General features: G+C 37.0%; 1 protein-coding gene across 5 annotated transcripts in view; it reads left to right on the top strand.

The window, feature by feature from the left end:
* The window catches only part of LOC127567353 (mitogen-activated protein kinase 4-like), an 84,438-nt gene extending 70,629 nt beyond the window's left edge, over positions 1-13,809 (top strand). For 4 of the 5 annotated variants that reach the window (XM_052010150.1, XM_052010148.1, XM_052010151.1 and 1 more), the window contains one exon: positions 619-13,809. In XM_052010150.1, coding sequence (XP_051866110.1) covers positions 619-1,300 — 682 coding nt within the window. In that variant the 3' untranslated portion in view covers positions 1,301-13,809. The remainder of the gene's footprint in view (positions 1-618) is intronic. The other variant, XM_052010152.1, reaches the window with a different exon arrangement.
* The last annotated feature ends 2,295 nt before the right edge of the window (positions 13,810-16,104 follow it).

Raw genomic sequence — 16,104 nt, forward strand, 5'->3', positions numbered from 1 at the left:
GGTAGGTTAGAGTGAGAGTGGGATAGAGAATTAAAGCAACTTGTTTTCTTGCTTTCTCAGTTGTGATGAAAGGTTTCAGACCTGAAACATTAACTCTGTTTCTTTTTCCATAGATGCTGCCTGACCTGCTGAGTGTTTCCAGCATTTTCTATTTTTATTTCAGAGTTCCAGCATCTTCACTTTTTTATTTTAATAATACCACAGAGTGGTGGCATTGCAGCATGAATTCTATGTGTATTTGTTTTAATAACGTGCCTTGAGATATTGTGCTATGTTAAAGATGCTATATAAATACAAGTTTCTATCTTTAACTCTGAATTTCTTATCACAGCCAACTAGTAGTGGAGACACCAACAAAGCCTAGGTACTTTCTTAAACAAATGGCTTCTCATGGTCTCAGCAACTTTGATGGAAACATAGAAACTTCTGTGTTCATTAGTTGATGAGGGGACACCCAATTAAAGCAAATTATCTAAAGAATGGATCTGTAAGCATTTCCAACAAACAGTAAAAGTTGCACCCCACCATTGTAAAACATGGCAGATTTTTGAATTAATACAGGGATATTATCTCTGTTGCTTCTCTTTAACATAATCATAATTAACATTTTTGTTGCAGATATCATGATAGCTTCTCTTCTGACTTGGAATGGCTCCGGGACAAATATGGAGACTTGGATGAAGTGCAGCGAGATCCACGTGCTATGTCCAAAGCTGTTGCAGAGGATGTGCAGATTGACCCACGTAAGTACTCACAGAGCAGCTCTGAGAGACTCCTGGAGCAGTCTCACACATCAATGGATCGAATGTGTGAAATGGACTATGGACGATCATGCGATTATAAAATCGGATCACCCTCTTACCTGGATAGACTACTGTGGAGGGACAACAAGCCCCATCATTACTCCGAACCCAAGCTCATTCTGGATTTATCTCACCGGAAAAGAACAGCAACTGCTTCATGTGTGGCTGTTTCACTGGATGAAGGAAAATCTGATCTCCTTTTGAAAGTCTCAGACTATAAGAATGGGAGTCCTTTGAAAATTGATTGTTCCAGCTCGCTGCCAAATATTCAGGAAAGAAGTCAACCTTCATCCCCGCACACTTTGGCATCTTCAGAAATATCGAATGGAGGAGGCTCACAATTTGATTTTGATGTCTTCATATCCAGAGCCTTGAAGCTTTGTGGGAAACAAGAAGAGCTAGCCGATAGCAAATTGAATGATTTAAATGGCACTTGCATGCCAGAACATACCAATGAAATAGTCCAGGCAGAAGTCAATGAAAAAGAGAGGTGGTAGAATACAGTTTTGCTGGATATTTTTTGGAGTTATTGCATTGGGGTTTCAGTTCATAAAGATGGTGTCTCAACAAAACAAGCTGAATAACCTAATGGAAATTAACCTGGCAGATTAGTTCCTGGGGATGTTGGGGGTTTGATCCATTCCGACCCAGGATCACTGCTTCACCCATTTGGAAGGTAGCTGTAGTAAACACTGATGGCCTGTTAAACTTGTGATGATTATACAAACACGAAAGCTTGCATTTTTTGTGTATTCCCAGACAATGATCTTGTCACCATGTGCTGATGGTTTTATAATTACTCTGCCTGAAAAACCAATAACTTTAAGTGATGCATGTACATACTAGTTAAGCTTTTGGTTCATATTAATGAATTAGGGGCAATAACATGGTCATTGTGTCATTTCTCTATTTTTAAAATTTGAATTAATTTTTTCTATACTTGATGCCTTGTTCATTTGTTCTGTCCAGTTGTAGCTTTTTGCTATGTTGTTCTGAGTTTGTATGTGGAATTTCCAAAGCGAATATTTCATGTCTGCTCCATTTCTTGTCAAGAGCCACCTGAATGTCTTCAGTTTCCATTCCTGCCTGCCCATAGAATATCACAAGTGAATTAATTGTAATCATTGAGTTACTTCCCCTTTATCAAAACTTCCTGACGGGATTTTAACTAAGCATGATATTCACTGCAGATGCTAGCCTCAATAAAATCTGATGGAACAGAATAAGAACTTCTTCTCTAAATGTAAAGAGATATTTTTGCAGAGCCAGGAGATACTTCATGTGCACAATGTAGGTTGCTGCCATCCCAGACTCTCCACTTCCATGACTGGATCTCCACATCCCTACGTATCCGTCATTGGACTGATAGCTGGTAGAGTACCAAAAAACACCTGTTTTGCTTCAGTACCCTGTCAGACATATAATGACAGTATCTAAGGGAGGCCCAATTAAGCAGTCAACTGCCCAACCAAGAGTCAAAATCCAACCCACTATATGCTAGTACATATGATGACATTTCGGAATTCTGGACTGTTACACCACCTATTGGTGTGAAAATCTTATTGCTGTCTTTTCAAAGGTGGACTGATTTATGTTTTTTTTAAGAGAGTTTGCTTATTTCTTAAGCTGAGTAATTATTGCAGCGAAATGAAAGACTTCTCAATTCTGCCTTTATTAAGCATTTCCCTTATCAAATATAATGCAGACCAAAGGCTAAGTGAAACTCCCCCCATTCTGCTCAAATAATACCCCTTGTTTGCAAGCTCAGAAAATCCTCTATCTTGCACCAAGGTGATTATTTCCCATTGCCTGCAGCTGCACATTTTGTGACCAATCAGAATGTCACTTAATGTGAAATGACACAAGGTTGGACTTGCTCCCTCTCAGAGATGAGTTGAGTTGAGATTGGTTGCCCTGAATTAAACATGGATCTGAGCAGACAAAGGATTCTGCCTTTGGATTTTTTTTTAATATTTAATATGCTGAACTGCTGAAAACATATCAAAAGGATTTGCAGTCTGATTTAAATACAATGTTTGCTGCAGGTTAATTTATGAACACTTGCAGATCAATATTATTTTAATACCAGTGCAAAACCACTGAAGATTGTGAATAAATCCATTACCCTTAGCAACAGAGGTATATTAGAGCAAAGGATATATTGAGGCATTTTAGCTGATATTAAAAACAAAGTGAACACTCCTCAGCAAATGCTAAAAAAAATTGTTTGCAATAATATTCTTGGCTCCCCAGTCATTTAGATGAAATTGGAAAATAACGTGTTCAATGCAGCAATGAATCAATACCTTCAGGGAACAATGAGAGTGTTAAAAATGAGATGGATATATTGCTGGACCTTATCTAGGGCACTGAGTCATAAGGACCAGGATAGCCCCAGTTCTCTCTTCTGAACCCCCAGAGTTACACAAACTCAATCAAAGCAGCAATAGGGCACTTAAGTGAGCCTCTGTTTTCCAAGGATCATTCTGGGTTGCCAGATAAATGCATTACTTTATGGCAGATTGCTGTATTACAACGTCTCATAAGTCATTCAGCATTGGGTCCTTAGTTATTAGAGTCATGCAGGACAGAAACAGACCCTTTAGCCCACCATGTCCATGCCCTTCAAGTAGCCACCTATACTAACCCTATTTACTAACATGTGATCTGTAGTCTTATAAGCTATTGAAGTGCTCATCTAGATACTTGTTAAAAGTACCTGCCTCCTTCACCTCCTCAGGCAGTACATTCCAGATTCCCTCTGATTGAAAAAAATCTTCTTCAGATCCCCTTTACACCTTATCTTAAACGTATGCCCTCTAGTTTTAGACACTTCTGCTATGGGCAAAAGTTTCCTACTATCTACAGAAAATGCTGGAAAAACTCAGCAGATCAAGCAGCATTTGTGGGAAGACAAACAGTTAATGTTTCAGATCAAAGACCTTTCCTCAGAAAGGGTCAAACCTTACAGTTCTGAACTATTAACTGTTTTTCTTTCCAAAGATGCTGCCTGACCTGCTGAGTATTTCTGGCATTTTCTGCTTTTATTTCAGATTTCCAACATTTGTAGTTCTTTCTGATTTTCCTACCGTCTTCCCGATCTATGCACCTCACAGTTCTATATATCTTTATGAGGTTCGTCCCTCACTTCAAGGAAAACAAACCCAGTCTATTCGGTCTCTCCTCATAAATGAAATGCTCCATCCAAGGCAACATCCCAATGAATTTTCTCTGCACCCTCTCCTTTGAAATCACGTTGTTTCTCTAGTACAATCATGTCCTGGATAAATCTCTTGAATAAATTTCTCCAGGATGGTCCAAATAATCATTTGGCAATGAAGCGGCATTGGGCTTTCAACACACTGAAGCTCTCAGTTTGAAAATGACCTTGGCTATAGTGCTGGGAAGAGTATAACTAATAACATCAGAGGTGCTTGGGAAGTAATACATGGGATAATTCAATCTTCACTTAAATTGGACAAATAAAATTTACATTAATAAGGATCAAGATGAGTTCATGAAATGCATTGGTGATAAATTTATAGATCAATATGTCAAGGATGCAAATTGAAACAGACCATTTTAGTATTATGCCTTCAGGCAAGGTTAATTAATAATAATGCATTAGAGGAATGTTTGGTAAATTAAGGATTATGGGGAAAAGGCAGGTAGGTGGAGCTGAGTCCATGACTAGATCAGCCATGATCTAACTGAATGGCGGAACAAGAATGATGGGCCAGATGGCCTACTCCTGCTCCTATTTGGTATGTTCTAATGTTCTTTAAGTGTGACCATTTTTTCAGAGTGTATAGTTAAGTTTACAACCAGCATCTTAAATTGGAACAAAGCCAACTACATAGGTATAAGAGGCAATTTAGCAAGGAGACGGTGAAATTAAATTAATAGATACTCTGCTAATTAAACAATATCAAACATTTTTCAGAAAATCTTAATTTACAATAAACATAATTCTCTTAGGGAATTAAAAACCCTTTGAGGAAAATGATCCAACTGAGCCTGGGAAGTTTAAAAACTTTTAAGTTAATGGAATAGCCACATAATGTTGCCAAAATCTCTAAGCCTGATGATTGGAAAGATTTTATAATTCAGCAAAGGATGGCCAAGGAATAGATCGACAAAAGATAAAATATTGGAGACAAGAGACTCAAACCGAAATTGTGAAAATGTCTACAGGTTCATAAATAGGAAAAGATTAGCCAAAATAATTGTGGGTCCCTGACAGATTAGGAGAAACTATAGCGGGGACTTAGGAAATGACAGACTAATTAAATAAATACTTTGTTTGTATTTTCAAGGCAGAAAGCATGGATATCATTTCAGAAGTATATGAGAACCAAGTGTCTGGTGAGAGGATGATTCTAATCAGAATGTGAAAAATGGAAGAAATAAATAGACCAAAATCTGATAAATACCTAGACCTGAAGCCTATTCTGTAGACTTAAAAAAAAAACGCAGAAATTGTGCACATGCTGGTTTTGATCTTCTAGAGTTCCTGAGATTTAGAACAGGACCTACTGATTGAACACAAGGGCATAAGAAACAGAAGTAAGAGTAGGCCAATTTGTCGCTTAAGCCTGCTCTATCATTACATAAGATTATGGTTGATCCAATCCTGAGCTCACCATCACCTTCCCATTCTCTCCACATTGTGCTTGTAGTCAAATATCTGTCAGTCTCCACCATAAATGCATTCAATAACTCCACCCCCAGAGCTCTCTGGAGAGGAGAATTTCAAAAATTTATGACTCCCTAAGAGAGTCCCGCATTGTTGTCTCAATGGGTGAACCTTTATTCTGAAACTAGACAACCCCACTAGGGAAAACTTCCTCTCAGCATTCACCTGTCAATCCTCTTCAGAATCTTAGATTTCAATAAAATCACCTCTCATTCTAAACTCTAATGAATATAGGTCCAACCTGCTCAACTTCTCTTCATATGTTGATCCCTTCATCACACAAATCAAACTAGTTTCATTTCTCTGAACTGCCTCTGATGCAAGTATATCCTTCTTTAAACATGGAGACCAAAACAATACGCAGTAGTCCATGTGGGAGTCTTCAAAGTCACATTACAATTTCTCCACGTTTATACTCTATACCACTTGCAAGATAAACCAGCATTACATTAACATTCCCAATTGCTTTCAGTAACTGCTTATCAACCGTTTGTGTTTCGTGCACTAGGATTCCCAGATTCCAATATACCTTAACGTCTTGTAGTCTCACTCACTTAAATAAAAAATTACTTTTTCATTCTGTCTACCAAAGTAAACAGCCTCACATGTTCCCACATTATACTCCATCCGCCAGCTTCTTCCTCACTCACTTGACCTTTGTATGTGTCCTCATCACAACTTGGTAACTCAGCTATCTTTGTATCTCAGCAAATTTGGCAACAGTGCACTCAGTGCCTTCATACAAGTCATTAATTTAGATCGTAAATAGTTGAGGCCTCACTCTAATCTCTGGCACCTCAATAATTACCAATTGCCAGTCTGAAAGTGATCCATTTGTCTCAAATCTCTGTTTCCTGTTAGTTAGCCAGTCACCTATCCATGCCTAACTACAGGTAATCTTACCTTCTACAATTATCTTTTGTGTGGCACCATATTAGATGCCTTCTGAAAATCCAAACACAATATATCTGGTGGTTCCTCTTTATCCAGTCTGTTTGCTACATCCCCAAAGAACTCCAGCAAATTTGTCAAAAACAATTTACCCTCTTTAAAACTCTGCTTGATCATGTTATGAGTTTCTAAATGTCCTGTTATTACCTCCTTATCAATGGATTCCAGCATTTTCCAAATGACAGATAATATAATAGAGACTTATGAAAGGGAAATCACCTTTGATAAATCTAGAATTTTTCTCCCCAGATTATAATGAGAAGGGTAAATAAAAATGATGTGATGTATTTAGATTTCCAAAAAAGCACATCATAAAGTGCATCACAAGAGGTAATTACACAAAATTAGGGCACAAGTGATTGGTCGGATTTGAAAATCACGTTGTTGCTGGAGGAATTCAACAGGCCAGGCAGCATCTGTGGAGAAAAGCAGGCAGTCAACGTTTCGGGTCAGGACCCTTCTTCAGGACTTCTACATGGATGCTGCCTGGCCTGCTGAGTTCCTTCAGCAACATCGTGTTTTTCTTCTAGATTCCAGAGTCTGCAGTCCTTTGTTTTGCTGATTGGTTGGATTTATTAGCATAGACTGAATATTGACCAATGCACAGAAATTAGAAAGTAGGAATAAGCAATTCATATTCAGGTTGGCATGCTGCAAAAAATATTGGGAACTTCCAGAATCAATGCTTGGACCTCAGTTATCTAAAGTCTCTATTAATGAAGCAAGTGAGAGGACCATGGATCAGGATTGATACTGATACAAAATTAGGTGGTAAAGTAAGCTGTGAGGAGAGCACAAAGAGCTGGAGAGGATATAGATGTGTTTTGTGAGTGGGCAAAAATGTGGTAGATGGAATATTATGTGAAGAAATGTGACATTATCCACTTTGGTAAGAATATGATGAGTGGTTGGAAAAGTTAATACAGAGACCTGTAATATCAACAAAGTATGGAAATCATGTAATATTAGGTAACAATGAGGATAACAAATGGCATGTAGCCTTTGTTTTAGAAGGATTGAAATATAAGAGTAAAAAAAGTGTTACTGTAATTACATAGCAGCTTGGTGACATTGCACTGTAAGTTTTGGTTTCCTTGCCTGAGAGGCAATGCAACAAAGGTTGTGCCAACTGATTCCTGGGATGGTGAGAATTGTGGTAGGAGAAGGAATTAATGCAACTAAGCCTTTATTCCTTACAGGTGGGAAGAATAAGGATGATCTAATTTAAATGTATAAGATTCTGAGAGAACTTGACAGGGTAGATATTGTGAGGACGTATCCTCTGGCTGGGGATATTAGAAGTAGGGGTCATGACTCAGAATAAGGATTCAGCTTTGAAGGGCACATCTTTGGAATTCATGGTTTAGTTGCTCAATTATTGATTAAATTCAAAGCAAAGTTCGATTGATGCTTGGATACGGTTGAAGAATTTGAGGATTGTGCAGCAAGGAGGAGTTGAGGGAGCTCAATGCTGGACCAAAAGCGAAGGGTCAGATTACAATAAAAAAAAACTGCAGATGTTGGAAATCTGAAATAAAAACAGAATATGCTGGTTAAGCAGCATCTGTGGAAAGAGAAACAGAGTCAAAGAAGCATTATAAGAATTGGAGGAGAGAGAAAACAAGTAGGCTTTAAGTTGCAGAGAGGTTGGGGAAGGGATGCATATAACCAAGGGAATATCTCTGATACGGTGAGACCATGGTTACCATGGAAATAGGTTGCATAGGTCATCCAGTCAATGTGTTAATAGGCTGCAGTTCGAGAGGGAGAAAAGGAATGAAAATTATGAAAGAAAGGCAGTAGGAAAGTGAAAAAAAACAAGCAAAGAGATGTGGAAGTTGTGAAATGCAGGACTATGTGAAATGTCCAGTGATTCAGATTGTGCTGATGGAGAGAGAAAAACTGAACCAATATCACAGATGGATGACTTAAAAAGTAGTGTGTTATACACCAGAAAAAGCCAGTTCTGATGCAGACAGAGAAAGCAAATTATCATAAGTTGTGGAATTCAATATTGAGTCTGAAAAGCTACATTTATAATTAAAGGTTTAGAAAGCCGACTTCTGTTCTATTCCCAAAGTTCCAAACAATGAGGCTCAAAGTTGAGTCAGTAGAAGACCAGCTATGGGAAATGCTTCTGTATGTGTTTGGGGTAGGTCTATGTATATACCTAAACAAAACAGTTGAAAAAATGTTTCCCTTATTTAGGAGGGCAAATATTAGATTCTTTCACCATTTTCTGAGTGGTTACATCTAATTGGTTTTACAACCTCACATTTCTAAATGTAAGGATATACCTTCTTGTAGAATTTGGAACTATTTTGAATTTATTGATCAGGTTTGATTACTTCTGTAAGATTACTTCAATTCCTTCTCCAGCTCAAACATTCCCATTTTCTCTACATAATTTAAATACTTAATCCCATCTAGAAATATAATTATCCTTTTCTGCACTTCCTCCACATTTTAGTGTCTTCAAAAATGACATTTTTCTCATGAAATGGAGACCCAGATTTGATACAGTACCATAGGAAAAGTCTGACACAGTTCATTACAAATTTCAAATCACTTCCTGAGATTTGTGCTCCATTCCTTTGGCTAGACAACCAATATTCTATTGTTTCTTTGTTTGCACATTATTTGATGACTTCAGCAAACTGTCTACATTTACTTGTCTGTCTTGTACCCTGTTGAATATGACCATTTTACTACTTCTATTATCCCTTCCCAATTGCATGACTTTGCATTTGTCCATGTTGAATGATGTTTGCTACTGGTCGACCTAGATTCACAATTTATCCTGTCCTTCTGTACTTGATCTATCTGTTCCCTATTGTTTATAACCTCTTGTACTTTGGAATCACATGCAAAGATGAACAAGTTTGTTTATGCACCCAGCTGCATGTCATATAAACAACATTATAAACATCAACAATGTTAGCACTAATCCAAAAGAATCATATTGGCTATATTCTACTTCAATAAACCAGTTCCATGCACATGCATGTCTTAGTTCCTCTGCGTCAGCTAATTTGCAATCAGATGCACTTCTCTCAAAATGTGCTTTTTACCTGTGAAACAATCTCATGTAGCACTTTATTTAAAACACACCTAAACAAAACCCACCATCTTCATGGCCCGTTGCCTTTTCAGAAGAACTCCAGGAGATATATACACCACAATTTCTCACCCACAAGGCCTTGCTGATTCCCTCTTATAGTTTTGTATTTCTCTAGGTGGCTCAAGTCATACCATTAAAACCCAGGAAATCATGACGTATGATCACTCAGATTTACTTAGAGGGGGATATCTATATATATTTTTCTACTTAATCACTCTTCCTTATCACCATGTACTGCTGGATGCCAAGGGAACAACTGAAGGCCTCTCTCTGAATAGCTCCTTTAATCTTGGCTTCTGAGTATGGCATTCAACATTTGTCTCATTGATTTCCCTTCCTCTTTTAATCTGGGAAGGAGTGGGTGTTTAATCTTCTGTCAGTTGCTCTCCAGAGGATGACAACTAACACTGTGAATTCAAGAAGTGGATCCATAAACTACTCAACAGTCATGACAAAGCACATTGATGCTTCACATCTCTCACTGCCTCAAGTTTACACTTTTATTAATTACTCATTTCCAGCTGACACTTTAGATATTGTTACCACTGCAGCAGTGATAAGGCAGTGAAATACCAAAACAAGACTGGGACATTTGTCTATTAAGTGAATACAGTTGCCTGCAGTCATAAGCAAGGAACTAGAAAGAAAAAAATCTTGCAGTTATTATTAGCTTTTGCCTTATGCACTACTGTTAATTGCCTTTGCCCTAAAGAATAAATGAAAATATCATAGTTTGGAGATGCTATGCTATCAGGCAACTTCTATTGAACTTTAAATAATAAAAATTAGTATAAGGGTAAATGCTAGGCATTATGAAACTTTGTCTGGATGATTCATTGGTAAAATTTCTTATGTTGCATAATTTCTGTCCAAGCTGCTGAATTGCAAAGAATCTGCTATATTAGCATGGGCCCAAGAGATCTCCATCAGCATTTGTTTGAGCAACTAATGTTGTTAATTGATCTGAATTATTTTAATATTTTCCCCCTAAGCACAACACTGAAAAACAGAATCAGAAGTTTATGAAACCAAATGGTTATTTTAGATAAAAGCTACATAATATAACAGCATACAGTGGAAAATACATTTCAGTTACTGACATAAAGCATGTTTAATTAAGGAATCATTATGTTTTTATATGCTATATTTTTATTTAAGCTAAGGATAAAATTGCATCACTCAATACATGTCATACTGAATTATTCTGATGTGACTTATTGTGTCAGATGGTGGATGAAAATTAGTTAGTGACATATCTGTTTTTTCTCTGTGAGTGATGCCTCAAAGACACCAGTAAAAGAACCAAATCCATTGTTCCATTGTGATCTTCCACTGTGAACATCAATTATATGTTATCCTAATATCTATGTCCAATAGTATTCTAACATCTGCCTAAGCAGGAAATGATGCATACTGTCATTTCACACCGATTTTATATTTCTCTTTCACACTTCCCACAGACAAATTTATTCCGGGCCATTTTTTGTTTACTTTGAAAAGCCTTTTGTAGCCAGTTTTTGGGAAAAAGACACAGCTGGTCTTCTGATATACAGTACATTCAAGCTTTTCCATCAATATCGAACACATTACTACTACAGGAGTCAGAATGTTCATGGACCATTAAACAAAAAGAAATTATCAAATAAAGTAGAGGAAGAAGTCCATGCCATTGTGGCTTTTGTATGGATGAAGTGATAAATCTTTGACTGGCCTTGGTTCAGATGCCTGTTTCTGAACAATCTGACTGTCACTTGCTTAATAATGATTATATTTTAAATGGAATTAAAAGCATTAGGCCAAAACATGACATAACATGTTTGCCCTTATAACTAAAACCACATTCATTGGACTTACGATGACCAATACTACCAGAGTCCACATTTTGTTTCTCATACACTGCCAATGTCACACTTTAGTCCAGAGGCAAACAAACTGGGGAAAAAAGGAAAAGATGTATCTGATATATGTCCTAAAACTTCAGGTATGTTTCAAATTAACACAGTTCCCTTGCCAAATAAAAATAACTCTCTGACTTACCAGAGGTGTGTATATTTAAAAATTAAATTATGTGTTGTTAAAAGGGCACAGTTGCAGTCAGCAGTAGAACAGTATGTTGCATGTTACTCTTCCTTATAAAGCTCCATAACATCAGATCTACTGTGTACCATGCCATAGGATGTTTAAAATGTTTGTTTCACAGTTGCTGCCCAACCTGCTGGGCATTTCCAGCATTTTCTGCTCTATTGCAGATTATGCAGTTTTCTTTTGCATTTCAATCAATGTTTCAAAAAGTTACCCTTAAATAAAGTCTTGAGGTACTGCGTTAATGTTGTTGATTAGCTAAATTGCAAAAACACAACTGGTGTTTGACTTCATTCAAACACCACAGGAATTTCAATCTTTTAGTCAGGTAATAAATCTATTTGGACAACAATGCAGTGCTACTGTCCAACAATTTATTTTTCAAAGGAAATTAGAAAAGCTCTTGAAACTATAAATTATGGTAGGAGATAGCCAGAAAAAAAAGAAACTAAAATGAACTTGTAGAAATATGTTACCCCCATAGGTTCAAAGAGCTATCAACTAAATATCTATTGTTCTAAAGATAATGTACTGAGAACACAATATCTGTAAATACAGTTGAAGGGGTAAATCAAATCAAGTTCAAAGTGAAATACAGTCAATGAGCATGTTACACCCTCCAAGTAGTTAAAATGTTAAATAGACAATTCATTGGGTAAACGTATAAATTGTCATGAAGGTTAGGAAAGTTTTATGTTCTGGTATGTGCTGAGTTAGTTAACCTCATACATATACTATGGGTGCTATAATAAACCTCAATGACCCTAAATAGCAGGGAAGGCAAAATAGTTTTGGCATTTACTTTTAATGCCCTTACTGAAACATACTTATTGATGTAAGAGAATAATAAACATTAACTTGGTTGCTTTAGATCCTATGCTTTCAAAGCTTGCTGGCACTCACTGTCTATTTTTAACGCAAGGAACAAAGTAACACATGATTGAGGCCATCGTTATTCCTTTTGATTAGACACATCAAAAGAAAGATAAGAAAAAAGAGAGAAATGAGTTAAAATAAATGCATAAAGATACATATATGAAGTTAAAATTCTACTTTTTGTAAAGATTGGTGAAATAATTCTGGTTAATTAACTGAATGGTCTTTTTGTTATCTTTTCACTCATAAGATCACTTTTAAGAAATATGAAGAAATATTTTAAGAGCTATCATCACTGGTGGTACAATTTAGTTTACCACATGCATCTCAAAGGGAGAAGAGAGCAATTAATGCAAAGCTCAAAGCACTTCCCAAGTGAATAAAAAATGTTTTTAATATCAATAAAACACTAACATCCTGCAGTTTTAGAGTGAATTGAAGTCATGGAATTGGTGATTTACTGATCATAAACACAATGGGCTATTAAAAACTATTATGAATATTTTGGCAATGTAGAAATTTTCTGTACACAAGAATCAATAATAGCCCAAATGCTTTTTTGATAATTAAACCATTCTGTACTTTCCAAGTTTCTTCTTTAACTGTGAGGATTCTGAATCACTTTTACTTGCTTCAGACTAATATAATCATGAGCCAGAGACACATGAAACAGGAACCTCCAAATAGGTATGAGGTATACCCGATGAGCTCACAATATTTGGAGAAGGAATTTATACCCATTGTTGTGCCTTACTGCTATCATGTTGGGCCTCAGTTAAGTTAGGACATTGTTATCATGGGTAGAAAATCCATAAGAGTTGTGCAAGCAAGTGACAAAATAAATCTTAATGCAATTGAAATGACCATGTCATAATTTTGCTTTGCAAGAAATGAAAAACTAATTTGTTTCTTTTAATGAAGATGGTGGCCTTTAAGATGAATTTGATTTACAAAAGAAAGTGGTTGCCAGCTCAGGAGATCTACCTAAATGAGGCCTCAAAATAGTTTTGCTATATTTTATTATGAATGTAGGCCTGCAAAAGGAATACTATTACTTTAAAACTGAAAGAATTAAAAATCTTGATAATGCACTGTATAACAAAATTTATATTTAAAATTAGTGACAGGAATGAATGTTTTGCACAAAACTGTAATTCATGCATAATACAGAATTCCAATGTGCATTTTATAAAGACCACATTAATGTGACTCAAAACGTGAGATGGAAATAAAACTTCGGTGTTTTATTTTTAAAAGCATATATATTCCTCATTATTCTTGATTTATTGGGATATTAAGGGTAAACATGTAAATATCTCTAAGAATGAATAAAGATAATTTTTTCAAGAATGTGTTTTCTGCACTATTTTAAGTCTATGTTGTCACTTAGTGCAACAGTTGCTTTTCTGTTTGCTAATTACTTTTCATTGTACACTTACGTAAAACACGCATCTAAAAATAACCCAGCTGCAAAAGTGAGTTGAGTCATGAGTTATTCTCAGTGTGCACATTTGTCACCAATAGCAAGAACAAGTGTGGCATACCAGCAAACTATTAAAAACTGCAGGAGGAGATTTCAGGGCACCAACAATACCACATGTTGTCCAGGAGTCACATGGATGTGTATTTTAAAGTCTAAAACCTGAATGGATAATTCTTGGATTATTGCAGTTAATCCCATGAGTTTACTCTTCCAATCCCCACACCTTCAACTTTAATCATGATTTCCAGTTTTACAAGAAATAGTCATGTAGGGTCCAAATCCATAGCTCCCTGAAAGTGGCTGCACAAGTTGATAGGGTGGTACGGAAGGCTTATGGCATGTTTGCCTTTATTGTCAAGGCATTGAGTTCAAGAATCAGGAAGTTATGTTGCAGCATTATAAATCTCTGATTAGGCCGCATCAGAGTATTGCATTCAATTCCGGTCAGCCCCATTATAGGAAGGATGTGGAGGCTGTGGAGAGGGTGCAGAAGAGGTTTACCATGATATTGCCTAGATTAGAGGGTGCGTTTTATAAGGTGAGGTTGGACAAACTGGGGTTGTTTTCTCTGGAGCAGTGGAGGCTGAGGGGAGACCTGATAGAAGTTTATAAAATTATGAGAGGCATAGATAAGTAGACAGCTGGTATCTTTTTTCCAGGGTCAAAATGTCTAATACTAGAGGGCATGCATTTAAAGTGACAGGGGGAAAGTTCAGAGGAGATGCACAGGGAAAGTTTTTTTTACACAGAGAGTGGTGGGTGCCTGGGATGCACTACCAGGGGTGGTGGTGGAGGCACATATAATAGATGTGTTTAAGAGGCTCTTAGATAGGCACACGAATATGCAGAGAATAGAGGGTTATGGACCATATGCAGGCAGAAGGCTTTAGATTAATCAGGCATCATTAGCTTAATTAGTTTGGCTCAACATCATGGGCTGAAGGGCCTGTTCTTGTGCTGTACTGTTCTATGTTGGTAGTGAACATAACACTTATTACCTAACAATTTTTAAAATGGAATATTCATTAAAATACTTAAACTTGAGCCACATTGTGAATTCATCACAATGAATGTTTGGCACTTCAAAATAATTATAGCTACAAAAATCAAATATTTGTGTTACACTTTCCTCTGCCACCCCCTTACCACTCATACCACCCCTTAACTCCCTGCACCATTGAAGAAAAAAATGATCTACCAACTAATAGTTGGGGATTGTTTTGTTAAAATGCAAAGAAATCTTCTCCTGATGACCCACCATTTATTCACTTATTGAAATCTGGGTGTCCCTGGCAAGGCTACTATTTGATGTCCATCTCAATTTGCCCTTGAGAACGTAAAGGCGCAGCATCTCCCTGAATTGCTGCAGTTTTTCTGGTGAAGGTATTTTCACTATATGCCCTTTGGAAGAAAATGTCAGTATTTAGACCTAGTGATTAATGAGGAATAGTGATTATATTTCAAAGACAGAGTAGTGTATGAAATGGAGGGGAACCTGCTTTCTGCCCTTGTCTTACTTGATGGTAGAGGTTGCAGGTTTGGTGGGTGCTTTTGGAGTAGCCTCGATGAATAACTGTGTTGTAGGGTGTACACAGAGCAGCCATGGTGTGGCAGTAGTCAAGACAATGAATATTTAGGATGGGGTGCCAATCAAGCAGCCTGTCTTGGATAGTTTTGAGCTCCTGGAGTATTGTTGGAGCTGCACTGATTCGGTCAAGTGAAGAATATTCTATCATCCTCCTGTTTTGTGACTTGTAGAAAATGGAAAGGCTTAGGGCTGTCAGATAGTGTGTCATGCCACAGAATATCCAAGCTCTAATCTGCTGTTGTAGCTGAAGTATTTACGTGGCTAGTCCATTTGAGTTTCTGGTCAATGGTGATCCTGAAGATGTTGATGATGGAGCACATGCCCATCATAATGGCATTGAATGTTAAGAGTAGGTGGTTGGCCTCCCTTTTGTTGGAGATGGTCATTGCTCGGCTGTCTTGTGGCATGAATGTTACTTGCTACTTATCAGTGCATGCCTGAATGTTGTATGGATATTACTGCATACAAGCATGCAATTGTTTCACTTATTGAGGAGCTGCAAAT

Source organism: Pristis pectinata, chromosome 2, assembly GCF_009764475.1.
Source record: "Pristis pectinata isolate sPriPec2 chromosome 2, sPriPec2.1.pri, whole genome shotgun sequence".
Classification (NCBI taxonomy): domain Eukaryota; kingdom Metazoa; phylum Chordata; class Chondrichthyes; order Rhinopristiformes; family Pristidae; genus Pristis; species Pristis pectinata.